At 44.7% G+C, this 13,778-nt stretch overlaps 1 protein-coding gene across 2 annotated transcripts in view; it reads left to right on the forward strand.

The window, feature by feature from the left end:
* The window catches only part of SEPTIN5 (septin 5), a 292,703-nt gene that overhangs the window by 237,529 nt on the left and 41,396 nt on the right, over window positions 1-13,778 (forward strand). For both annotated transcript variants that reach the window (XM_085633400.1, XM_085633401.1), the window contains 2 exons: window positions 1,936-2,059; window positions 7,738-7,872. In XM_085633400.1, the coding sequence (XP_085489526.1) occupies window positions 1,936-2,059; window positions 7,738-7,872 (259 nt within the window). The remainder of the gene's footprint in view (window positions 1-1,935; window positions 2,060-7,737; window positions 7,873-13,778) is intronic.

Below are 13,778 nucleotides of genomic sequence, written 5' to 3' on the forward strand. Positions count from 1 at the left end.
CGGGGAGGGGCACTTGGTGTGCTCTCCTCAGCACAGCCTGTGTGGCCTCTTTCAGCCCCCCTCCTCACCAGGTCTTTCTCTCTCTGTCACTTCCTGGTAACAAAGATTTCATTCTAGCATCTCTCATGCAGCCACGTGCTTTGTGACCTTCTGCCCTTTGGAGGTGGAACACAGAAGAATCTGTGGAAAGGTGACTTACATCCTGGGGCACCGGCAGAGATGAGATCTGTACTCGGACCTCATGACATCTCTGGGATGCCCAGAATCCTCTCTGGTTTACCTGATTGACGTCATTCTCCTCCTGCAGTTCATCAGGTGATCAGTGTGGCCATCTTCTCTGAGCGTACTCACTGAAAGGCTTTCTTTCCCTCCACAAAAGTCCCTGTGTTTGACAGTGAAGGTATTTTTGTCTCTGCATTCTACACTCAGTGGTAGCCTTTGGTTTACTTGTTTAAACTCTATTGACCTGACCTGTGATTGAAGGAACACTTTGTGTATTTTGTACAAGTTTCTCAATCAATGATTTGCATCTGTTTTGAGATCTGCTTCCTGACCTTTGGCTGCCAAAAAATCTGCAATATGAGTTTTCCAGAGGTCTCTGCTGAAACCTCTGACGTCAGAGGGTATCTAATCTGGCATCTAGGATTAGATGGATGAGTGTGTGTGTGGGGGAGGGGGTCATCTTTATCTTCTTTGCGCCTTTAGAACGACTTCTTGCATGGTCTCCATCCAGTTTATTCTCCCTTATAGAGCAAATGTTATCACCGGATGAGCCACCTCCTGTTTTCTATGAAATCAGAGATTCTAAAATCAGAGAATCCATCAGTTGGGACGTTTGCTAGCTGCAAAGATCACATCCCTTGAGGGAAATTAACCTTGACCCCACCCCCCTTACTATTCAAGGCTATTGCATGGTCAATTTGGTAATTGTGTCCTTCATAGTAGCAGTTTGTACTTTAGCATCACAAATAAAGTCAACCCAGAAGAAGTCCTCTCATGAGCGTTGAGAGGCCGAAACACCTAAAAAAAAGTATTGTTGAAGCACGCCCGGCATCATACAGTTGATGTTGACCGCACTGCCGCTGTTGAGAATTGGTTGTCGCAGCGTAAGGATTTATATAAGTGAGGTTGAGGAGGAGAACAGACTGTAATGCAGGAGCGCGCTGCTCATGCTGGAGACATGTGAGGTTTCTGAGGTCCAGGGAGATGCTCAGGTTGTCTAGGCATCAATAAGGCAGCTCTTTAGGTACATGTCCTTTTTCTATGTCGCTCAATCCCTGATTGATTATACTTGTGCTCAAAGCAACATATGTACATCTGCTGTAAACAAATTCAGATCGCAATAGAAGCTACCTTCATGTAACAGTGGTTTTTAAAGCTTGCTACATCTGACAAATGTATGCACGAACCCCTCTACCTCCCAAAGAGGCAAAGATGACAGAATATATCTTAGCTATAAATGTTATAGTTCGACGAAATGAAATCAGGATGAGGCCGAAACCAGATTTGTAGGGTTCTTAACAATGTATTTGAAGGTCATCAGAGCCTGGGTGCGGAATCTGCCACCACTAGGGTCCAACAATTGTTGTTCAGCTTTTTAAACGCATTTTCCCTCATATAAGCACAAGGTGTAAGAGTTTGCCAAGCATATGAAGGAGTCCTGAAGCAGCTCTTCGGAAGCACTCTGTGTTGGTTATAATTGACGTCAGTTGATGTAATATAACGTGAAAGTATAATAGATTGAGACCTGTAAACGAGTTGTTATAGGTAAGTAGCTTATTCCAGAGTCTCAGACTGCCGTGCCTATCAGCTCTTGATAGTGCAACAACCCTCTGTGTGTGCTGGTCACTGATGTCCCGCTGCTAACAATGGTTCCTGATTTACATTCACTGTCCAGTGTTACAGCCCCTGACCTCCTTCCACCTCTTGTTACAGAGCGGATCAACCAGACGGTGGAGATTGTGAAGCACACGGTGGACATCGAGGAGAAAGGCGTGAAACTGAAGCTCACCATTGTGGACACGCCCGGGTTCGGAGACGCGGTCAACAACACAGAGTGGTAGGAGGGGTACATGTGTTAGACTATAGGGCACCAGGGTATGGGGCACGAGGGCCGACGTCACAGAATGGTACATAGGGTACAAGAATGGTATGGAGGCTGCATGAGGGTGCACTGTATACAGTAGTGCCTAGAGCATAGAAGAGCCCCTTGTAAGGAGTGGTATATAATGCACACAAGGACTCAAGTCACAAGAGTGGTATGGAGGCCGCATGAAGGCTCGCATAATCGAGGGGTATAGAGGGCACATGAGGACTTACTGCACAGAACAGTACATGGGGCACACAAGGGCTCATATCAAAAAACAGTACATGGGGCACACAAGGGCTCATATCACAAGAGTAGTATGCAGGGCACATGAAGGCTCATATCACAAGAGTAGTATGCAGGGCACACAAGGGTTCACATCAGAAGAGTAGTATGCAGGGCACATGAAGGCTCATATCACAAGAGTAGTATGCAGGGCACACAAGGGCTCACATCACGAGTAGTATGAAGGGCACACAAGGGCTCACATCACAAGAGTAGTATGCGGGGCACACAAGGGCTCACATCACAAGAGTAGTATGTGGGGTACACAGGCGCTCACATCACAAGAGTAGTATGTGGGGCAAACAAGGGCTCACTTCACAAGAGTAGTATGAAGGGCAAACAAGGGCTCACATAACAAGAGTAGTATGTGGGGCAAACAAGGGCTCATATCACGAGTAGTATGAAGGGCACACAAGGGCTCACATCAGAAGAGTAGTATGTGAGGCAACCAAGGGCTCACATCACAAGAGTAGTATGCAGGGCAACCAAGGGCTCATATCACAAGAGTAGTATGCAGGGCACACAAGGGCTCACATCACAAGAGTAGTATGCAGGGCAATCAAGGGCTCATATCACAAGAGTAGTATGCAGGGCACACAAGGGCTCACATCACAAGAGTAGTATGCAGGACAACTAAGGGCTCATATCACAAGAGTAGTATGCGGGGCACACTAGGACTCATATCACAAGAGTAGTATGCAGGGCAACGAAGGGCTCACATCACAAGAGTAGTATGCAGGGCAACGAAGGGCTCACATCACAAGAGTAGTATGCAGGGCAACCAAGGGCTCATATCACAAGAGTAGTATGTGGGGCACACAAGGGCTCACATCAGGAGAGTAGTATGCAGGGCAAACAAGGGCTCACATCACAAGAGTAGTCTGCAGGGCAATCAAGGGCTCATATCACAAGAGTAGTATGCAGGGCACACAAGGGCTCACATCACAAGAGTAGTATGCAGGACAACTAAGGGCTCATATCACAAGAGTAGTATGCGGGGCACACTAGGACTCATATCACAAGAGTAGTATGCAGGGCAACGAAGGGCTCACATCACAAGAGTAGTATGCAGGGCAACGAAGGGCTCACATCACAAGAGTAGTATGCAGGGCAACCAAGGGCTCATATCACAAGAGTAGTATGTGGGGCACACAAGGGCTCACATCAGGAGAGTAGTATGCAGGGCAAACAAGGGCTCACATCACAAGAGTAGTCTGCAGGGCAACCAAGGGCTCATATCACAAGAGTAGTATGCGGAGCACACAAGGGCTCACATCACAAGAGTTGTATGCGGGGCACACTAGGGCCCATATCACGAGTAGTATGAAGGACACACACGGGCTCACAGCACAAGAGTAGTCTATGGGACAGATAAGGAATCTCAATCTCTGCACAGGCAGGTACATAGGGCACAAAAGGGCTCACATCACAAGAGTAGTATGCGGGGCACACAAGGGCTCATATCACAAGAGTAGTGTATGGGTCACACAAGGGCTCATATCACAAGAGTAGTGTATGGAGCAGATAAGGACTTTCTGCATAGAGGGATACATTTACGTAGGGCTCATATCACAAGAGTAGTATGAAGGGCACACAAGGGTTCACATCACACGAGTAGTATGCAGGGCAACCAAGGGCTCACATCACAAGAGTAGTATGCAGGGCAACCAAGGGCTCATATAATAAGAGTAGTATGCGGGGCAACCAAGGGCTCACATCACAAGAGTAGTATGCAGGGCACACAAGGGCTCATATCACAAGAGTAGTATGCGGGGCAACTAAGGGCTCATATCACAAGAGTAGTATGCAGGGCAACCAAGGGCTCATATCACAAGAGTAGTATGCAGGGCAACCAATGGCTCATATCACAAGAGTAGTATGCAGGGCAACCAAGGGCTCGTATCACAAGAGTAGTATGCAGGGCAACCAAGGGCTCATATTACAAGAGTAGTATGCAGGGCAACCAAGGGCTCATATCACAAGAGTAGTATGCAGGGCAACCAAGAGCTCGTATCACAAGAGTAGTATGAAGGGCACTTTTGTTTCTGTCACCCATCATTGACATGCATTTCAGTCGTTCACTGACTTGCCCTAAACTCTCTCTCTGAATTGCATTACAATCACTCATAGACGTGCATTATAATCTCTCCTGATGCGTGGAACAAACTCACTAACTTGCAAGTTACAATCTATCATTGTATCATTGACTTGCATTACAGTCCCCTATTAACTTGCGTTACAGACACACATTCACTTGTGTTACCATCAGCCAATGTATTTTTGTTACAATCCCTTATGGACTTGTGTCATACCATCTATCTGGTGGCTCAGTGGACTAACGCATCCACTGCAGGGGCCTGTGTTTGACCTCATGGTCACAGGTTCAAATCCCACCGGGTCCACTCAGCCTTTCATCTATTTGAGGTCGATAAAATGACTACCATTGAGTTGGGTAACAATAAACATCTGTTATTCAGCGCCAAGATGCCCCGTCAGGGGTGAACGTGCGCTTTACAAATACACATGTTATGTGATGTCTGTTGCACTGGCACATTGACTTGCATTACAATCACCCATTGAGTTGCATTGCACTCTATCGACTTGTGTTACTTTCTATCACTAACTTGCTCTGCACTCTCTTATGACTTTTGCTACACTGTCTCATTTTCTTGAATTACACTGTCTCATGAACTTGTGTTACACTGTCTCATTTACTTGCATTGTTATCACCCATCAACTTGCATTGACATTTCTCATTCACTTGCGTCATACTTTCTCACTGCCTTGCTTTACAGTCTTATTGCCTTGCATTACATATCTTACTGACTTTTATTACACTCTCTTTTTGACTTGCGTTTCAGACTGTCGACTTGAGTGACATTCTCTTATTGTCTTGCGTTACTCTCTGTCATTGACTTGAGTTACACTCTAACATTGACTGGCGTTGGGATCACCTGTTGACTTGTGTGACATTCTCTCATTGAGCTGTGTTACAATCACCCTTTGACCTGCTTAGACACTCCCTTTGTATTGCATTAGAATTTCTCATTGCCTACATTTCATTTTCCAAAATAAGATTGTACCTTATTGACGAACACAGGAAGGCCAGGGTGACAGACAGAAACACATTTGAAAACTGATCTCGGTTCGCCCTCATGTGGTCAAATTGTTAATTACACTGAAAAAGAAACCCTTTCTTAGTGTTTGCTGTGGGACAGTCGAGGTCCTAGTTACAAGCTGCATTGTATAGTTAGTACATAAAATAGTAGTACAGCAGTGCTAGTCCTCACTACAAAATGATATTCACAAGCATAAGGGCTTAGATCTCTTCCTCTCCTGACCTTTCCACGTAAGTGTGGTAAGTTACTGGTAGTAACTTTACACTCGTAAATCCTGTTGTACGAGACTCCACCCCCTAGATCTGAGGGACGGAGACTTGTAAATCTACACCTGAAAGTAACTCTGTACTTGGGAATAGTTGAATTCACCTAGGTGTAATGGTAAATTTACAGGTGTGCAAATATACACTTGTATATTTACCTTTGTGAACAAGTCCATGTTTTGCAGCAAGTCAAGGGGTCCGATTCACAATACTGCGTTTTGTACTACATAAAGTTGTACTCCAATATCTCTATTCACTTACTACACAGGGCACTTCACAAACCTACGGCAAGAGGCTCCTGTCTCTCCTATCTTTTCTGTGTAGAGAACTCGGCTAAGGTGGATGAGCTCTCCACACACATAGATATTCGTTTTCATAGTAAATGTTGGAGAGACCAGGGAAGAGGCTGTGAAAAGGGGAATAATTACTATTTAATTGGGTTGGGCTTATGGAAATTTAAGGAGGGTTCAGGGAGGGACATGCTAATATAAACACACAGTCACAATAGAGTAAGACCATTTTTATTCACAGACAATATTCTTAAAGTTACTACAACCCTAAGGGTGGAAATGCACTCCAGAACAGCCTTAGACTAAATCAAGCACAACACATGGCCACTCACAGCTATTGCAACACGCTTCATTAACAGAGGCAGAGATTCTACCCCCCCCCCCCCCTTCCATTGCATGTAATGGTAAACTTACTTAGAAGCGCGGGCATATTGGCAGGTGTAACATCGAAGATGGAGCTGGGGAGGTTAGCGCGTTTAGTAGGCTCTAAACATTAGTAGAATTTCATTTAGAGTGTGGGGTTTGGGTAATTGTTTAATCTGTAAGGGTAGGACTGTCATAACATTACCGCAAAGTTATTGTCAAAATGTGCATCGGTGTAAAAATACTTCATTAAGTCAGTATGGAAGATTAACATGGGTTTTCATTTTAATATTTTAGCAGCTTCCCCTGACGAAGGGCAAAATGAATGCCCGAAATGCATTGGGACTAAGATTATTAGCTGAAACACATGAATGAATGTTCCGACGTGACGTAGTACGAGGCCTGGATTGGCACAACTACCTTATGTGAAACAAAGTGGCGTTTGGACAGTTTTATTGTGTATAAACAAGTCAAGCTGGATGAGACATGAAAACTATGGAATAAAATGGAATAAAATGAACTTGAAAAGTTTGTAACGCATTCTTGTAGAAGCTGTGCGACAGGTGTGCAGCAACGTGTAGCTGCAATTCTTGCTTCAATACTCGTACATGTTCTGCGGCGAGGCATGGTCCTAGTCAGCACGCACAAAGGATTCAAAATATAAATTTGAGAAAATTCACAAGCAAGGTGTGCAACTGCTCCCTCTATGTACATTGTTCAATGACAATCTGTGAGTGAAACACATGTCCTTAAAATACATAAAAACATGATTGTTTTCTCCTTATTCTTTTCTCCCTTTGAGGCCTCAAACCTTCAGTGAACCGTTTCTGGGAAGGCTCAGACCCAGCCTGTTATATTGACATGTATTGAAAAGGCCAGAGAGTGGTGGTTTCAGTCTTTACCCCATAAAATGGGCAGAGAGAAGGGCGGTAGACTGTGTTTTCAACACAAATAATATATGTATTTTTTTGAAATAGCGCTTCACATCTCACTTCTACCATTTCTAATCACCGTAAACAATGGATATTACTTTAACTCACCTTGATGGTACTCAGTGTATCACCATCGGACGGCTGTGTTGCCTTGCCCACGCGATAGAAGCGATAGAAGCAGATATGAGCAGCAAGTGTTTAACTGAGTCATTTTGTTGGAAGAGTTTTGTGTTAAAAACACAGCCTGTAAAGGCTTTTTTAATCAAGGTGTATGAGATCAGAATCCTTTTGTAGCTCTAAACTTGTGCAGAGGTTGAAATCCCCATAGGATTTGTACTGTTCATTTGTGTTGTCTCCCCCTTGAGGCACGCTTTAGCTTGTGCTCTCTGTCCCCTGCAGCTGGAAGGCCATTACAGACTACGTGGACCAGCAGTTCGAGCAGTACTTCCGGGATGAAAGCGGCTTGAACCGGAAGAATATCCAGGACAACCGTGTTCACTGCTGCCTCTACTTCATCTCGCCGTTCGGCCATGGGTGAGTACTCACCCCTGCAGATAATATATGTGCAATCTGTAAGTGTGTGCATTAGAATAAGAGGTATTACTGCTGAATGAGCCAATCAGAGACTAGAATTCGTATCTGTCTCCATTTGTGGATCTATGAGCCTCCTGTTCTGAAGGGCAGAAAATGCAGAGAAGCTGCTTGGTGAAGGTCAAATCAGTACAAGAAATAAAACAAATGCGGGGCAGGCGCAAGGGACTACTCATAGTTTTGTAGCAATCACAGACCCGAAGTCTAGGAGGGTTTGCAACCAAGAGAAGCAAAGAAAAGGTGCAGAGCAGGTGAACTGGGTCCTTACCTGTCATTCTACCTATCCCTGTTTAAGGCAGTAGATGGGTCTGCTGGAGAGATTCATTTGCAAAGTATCTCTTTTGAAGTAGAAGGTGGGGGTCTAATTGAGAGATTAATTTACAAAGTACATTTCCAGCCACCCTGGGTCCTAATTCCGACGCTTTCACCTAAATAAACAGTGTGATTCTGGGTAAATGTCTTAATCTCTTTATTACTCAATTCCCTTAGTAGCACTGGTACTGCCTCATGGTGAAAATCACTATATAACCTGCACGTTTATATCTCTAAGGCACTGCCTCAAGGTGAAAATTGACTGCTCCTATGCATATTACAATAGTCACAGTTTGCAGGATAGTGATGCTAAAAGCCTGTGTGTGAAGTGTATACTGCATATGCTTTCTGTCTTCAGCTGGGACACTTTTTCTTACAATGGATCATATCACAATGTGGTACTGGGGCTCACTGAACAACAGTGTGCAATAATACATGGTTTTGTGGTTCATTGCACAAAAGTGGTGGCCCTGGAGATCATTGCACACTTATGCATTCTCATGGTACTCCTTGCACAAGCGTGGCACGTCTTTGGACTAATTTCACAAGACTGCATGGTCCTGGCCTCTCATTGCTCAAGAGTGCTCTTTCTTATTATGGATCACGGCACCAGAGTGCACGGTCTTGGCCACTCATTACTCAAGAGTGCTCTTTCTTATTATGGATCAAGGCACAAGAGTGCACGGTCTTGGCCACTCATTGCTCAAGAGTGCTCTTTCTTATCATGGATCACGGCACAAGAGTGCACGGTCTTGGCCACTCATAACTCAGGAGTGCTCTTTCCTATTATGGATCAAGTCAGAAGAGTGCATGGTATTGGCCACTCATTGCTCAAGAGTTCTCTTTCTTATTATGGGTCAAGGCACAAGAGTGCTTGGTCTTGACCACTCATTGCTCAAGAGTGCTCTTTCTTATTATGGATCAATGGATCAAGGCACAAGAGTGTATGGTCTTGGCCACTCATTGCTCAAGAGTGCTCTTTCTTATTATGGATCAAGGCACAAGAGTGCACGGTCTTGGCCACTCATTGCTCAAGAGTGCTCTTTCTTATTATGGATCAAGGCACAAGAGTGTATGGTCTTGGCCACTCATTGCTCAAGAGTGCTCTTTCCTATTATGGATCACGGCACAAGAGTGCATGGTCTTGGCCACTCATTGCTCAAGAGTGCTCTTTCCTATTATGGATCAAGGCACAAGAGTGCATGGTCTTGGCCACTCATTGCTCAAGAGTGCTCTTTCTTGTTATGGATCAAGGCACAAGAGTGCATGGTCTTGGCCACTCATTGCTCAAGAGTGCTCTTTCTTGTTATGGATCAAGGCACAAGAGCGCATGGTCTTGGCCACTCATTGCTCAAGAGTGCTCTTTCTTATTATGGATCAAGGCACAGGAGCGCATGGACTTGGCCACTCATTGCTCAAGAGTGCTCTTTCTTATTATGGATCAAGGCACAAGAGTGCATGGTCTTGGCCACTCATTGCTCAAGAGTGCTCTTTCTTATTATGGATCAAGGCACAAGAGTGCATGGTCTTGGCCACTCATTGCTCAAGAGTGCTCTTTCTTGTTATGGATCAAGGCACAAGAGTGCATGGTCTTGGCCACTCATTGCTCAAGAGTGCTCTTTCCTATTATGGATCAAGGCACAAGAGTGCATGGTCTTGGCCACTCATTGCTCAAGAGTGCTCTTTCCTATTATGGATCAAGGCACAAGAGTGCACGGTCTTGGCCACTCATTGCTCATGAGTGCTTTTTTTAATTATAGATCAAGGCACAAGTGTGTACAGGCTTGGCCATTCATTACTGAAGAGTGCTCTTTCTTACTATGGATCAAGGCACAAGAGTGCATGGTCTTGGCCACTCATTGCTCAAGAGTGCTCTTTCTTATTATGGATCAAGGCACAAGAGTGCATGGTCTTGGCCACTCATTGCTCAAGAGTGCTCTTTCTTATTATGGATCAAGGCACAAGAGTGCATGGTCTTGGCCACTCATTGCTCAAGAGTGCTCTTTCTTATTATGGATCAAGGCACAAGAGTGCACGGTCTTGGCCACTCATTGCTCAAGAGTGCTCTTTCTTGTTATGGATCAAGGCACACGAGTGCATGGTCTTGGCCACTCATTGCTCAAGAGTGCTCTTGCTTGTTATGGATCAAGGCACAAGAGTGCATGGTCTTGGCCACTCATTGCTCAAGAGTGCTCTTTCTTACTATTGATCAAGGCACAAGAGTGCATGGTCTTGGCCACTCATTGCTCAAGAGTGCTCTTTCTTGTTATGGATCAAGGCACAAGAGTGCATGGTCTTGGCCACTCATTGCTCAAGAGTGCTCTTTCTTATTATGGATCAAGGCACAAGAGTGCATGGTCTTGGCCACTCATTGCTCAAGAGTGCTCTTTCTTACTATGGATCAAGGCACAAGAGTGCATGGTCTTGGCCACTCATTGCTCAAGAGTGCTCTTTCTTATTATGGATCAAGGCACAAGAGTGCATGGTCTTGGCCACTCATTGCTCAAGAGTGCTCTTTCTTACTATTGATCAAGGCACAAGACTGCATGGACTTGGCCACTCATTGCTCAAGAGTGCTCTTTCTTGTTATGGATCAAGGCACAAGAGTGCATGGTCTTGGCCACTCATTGCTCAAGAGTGCTCTTTCTTGTTATGGATCAAGGCACAAGAGCGCATGGTCTTGGCCACTCATTGCTCAAGAGTGCTCTTTCTTATTATGGATCAAGGCACAGGAGCGCATGGTCTTGGCCACTCATTACTCAAGAGTGCTCTTTCTTATTATGGATCAAGGCACAAGAGTGCACGGTCTTGGCCACTCATAACTCAGGAGTGCTCTTTCCTATTATGGATCAAGTCAGAAGAGTGCATGGTATTGGCCACTCATTGCTCAAGAGTTCTCTTTCTTATTATGGATCAAGGCACAAGAGTGCATGGCCTTGGCCACTCATTGCTCAAGAGTGCTCTTTCTTGTTATGGATCAAGGCACAAGAGCGCATGGTCTTGGCCACTCATTGCTCAAGAGTGCTCTTTCTTATTATGGATCAAGGCACAAGAGTGCATGGTCTTGGCCACTCATTGCTCAAGAGTGCTCTTTCCTATTATGGATCAAGGCACACAAGTGCATGGTCTTGGCCACTCATTGCTCAAGAGTGCTCTTTCTTGTTATGGATCAAGGCACAGGAGCGCATGGTCTTGGCCACTCATTACTCAAGAGTGCTCTTTCTTGTTATGGATCAAGGCACAGGAGCGCATGGTCTTGGCCACTCATTACTCAAGAGTGCTCTTTCTTGTTATGGATCAAGGCACAGGAGCGCATGGTCTTGGCCACTCATTACTCAAGAGTGCTCTTTCTTGTTATGGATCAAGGCACAGGAGCGCATGGTCTTGGCCACTCATTACTCAAGAGTGCTCTTTCTTGTTATGGATCAAGGCACAGGAGTGCATGGACTTGGCCACTCATTGCTCAAGAGTGCTCTTTCTTATTATGGATCAAGGCACAGGAGCGCATGGTCTTGGCCACTCATTGCTCAAGAGTTCTCTTTCTTATTATGGATCAAGGCACAAGAGTGCATGGTCTTGGCCACTCATTGCTCAAGAGTTCTCTTTCTTATTATGGATCAAGGCACAAGAGTGCATGGTCTTGGCCACTCATTACTCAAGAGTGCCTTTTCCTATTATGGATCAAGGTACAGGAGTGCATGGGCTTAGGGTTTGATGCTCATGAAAGCATTGTCTTCGGACTCAATGCACAAGAGTGCTTGGTGCAGGAACTGTTTGCACAAGCTGGTACTGGTATCGGGGCTCATTGAACAAAGGTGTTATTTTTTCAGATACATTATTAAAGAAGACTCCTTGCACAACAGCCCATGATCCTGCGATTCTTTGCACTGGAGGGCATGCTCTCAGACTTATTTCAAAAGAGTTTATGGTCTTGCGGTTTGTTTGAACAAGAGTGCATGATCTAGGGAATCATTGTACAACAGGGCATAGTGAAGGAAGTCTTTGCACAAGAGGGTGCTAATCTTTGGTCTCATTAAACAAAGGTGTTCTTTCTTCGGGTCCCTCATTAAACAAGATTGCACAACCTTGAGATTCCTTGCAGAAGATCAGAAGATTCATTCCACTAGAGTACATGGTCCCTGACTGATTTCAAAAGAGTGTATGGGCTTGCAGTTCGATGCGCAAGAATACATGATTCTGGAATGTATTACACAATTGTGCATAGGATAACACAACTGTGTTAGGTCTCCTGAACAATGGCGCACTCTCTTAGTGTGCATATGAATGCACAAGAGTCTGTGGTTCTATGATTCATTGCACTGGAGTTTGTAGTCTCAGGGACTGTATGCACAAGATGTCTTTGGACATCTCATTGCACAAGAGTGCACTGTTTGGGATGCTTACTTTCAGTTCTTTTTTTTTATTCTTTATTGATATTTTCACAATTATATCCAGATCAAAATAGCCCCCCAAAAAAGAAAAAGCCGTTTTATATCCCACGTCTTCTGCCCCCCCCCTCGCCAGCCCCACCCACGGCTAAATACATATATTCTAGGTGTCAGATATCAACAACACTTTATACAGAGACTATAAAAGAAACAAAAATGGAAAAGCAGAGTAATAAGCAATCCATAAATTCATTATTATTTATTCAAAATAGTCCAGTTATTTAAAGGGGCCCATATTGCTAGACCTTTAGCTTTCAATGTACGGCCTTTCCTAGCAAAAACTGCTTTTTCAAATCTGTATATTGCTAGAAGCCTTTCTAACCATTGATGACCAGATGGAGAAGTAGAATCAAGCCAATGAGTGGCTAAACATAACCTAAATACTGTAGAGGCAATAAATACGAAGGAATGATTTAAATTCAAGGAAAGAGGATCTCCTATCCCTAACACAATCAATTGAGGACTGAGTTCGATTTCAATACCAAGCATGCTTGTTAAAAAGCCTTAAACACTGCATTTCAAAGTTTCGAGCATGGAGCCTGTCGCAAACATATGGATAATGTCTGCTGCTGGATACTGGCAACGAGGACAGGTAGAGCCTGTTTCTCTACCCCTTTTGGCAATCTTAGCAGGTGTTATATACAAATTAAACCATGTTTTGAAACATTGAATTTGTAAGTTAGTTGCCATAAAAGATATCTGCGCCATATGTAATGAGTCCTCAATATCCCCAGTTTCAATCTCCGTTACAACAAACAATTGATGGACGGAATGCTGACAATGCAGACATTGTCCCCCAGTCAAGAGATCTGGGTTAAATCCATCGTTCTTTTGCCTACTACGCCACCCCAGTTTAGACATGGCCATATGCAAATCAGTCTTGACCCTGTGCCTCATGGGAACAGTCCAGCCCGAACTGCCAAGCCATGTCTTCCCTGGACCGGAATCAAGCATCCTAGGACCGGTTTCTGGCTATCAGCCGTCATCAGCCAGGATAGCTTGACTCCAGTGGCGTAGTGAGCACGGGTCCCACGTCTGGGAATACCCATCCCACTTAGGGCGAAAAGCGTTACAACAAACAATTGATGG

This window comes from Triturus cristatus, chromosome 11, assembly GCF_964204655.1.
Source record: "Triturus cristatus chromosome 11, aTriCri1.1, whole genome shotgun sequence".
NCBI classification, from domain to species: domain Eukaryota; kingdom Metazoa; phylum Chordata; class Amphibia; order Caudata; family Salamandridae; genus Triturus; species Triturus cristatus.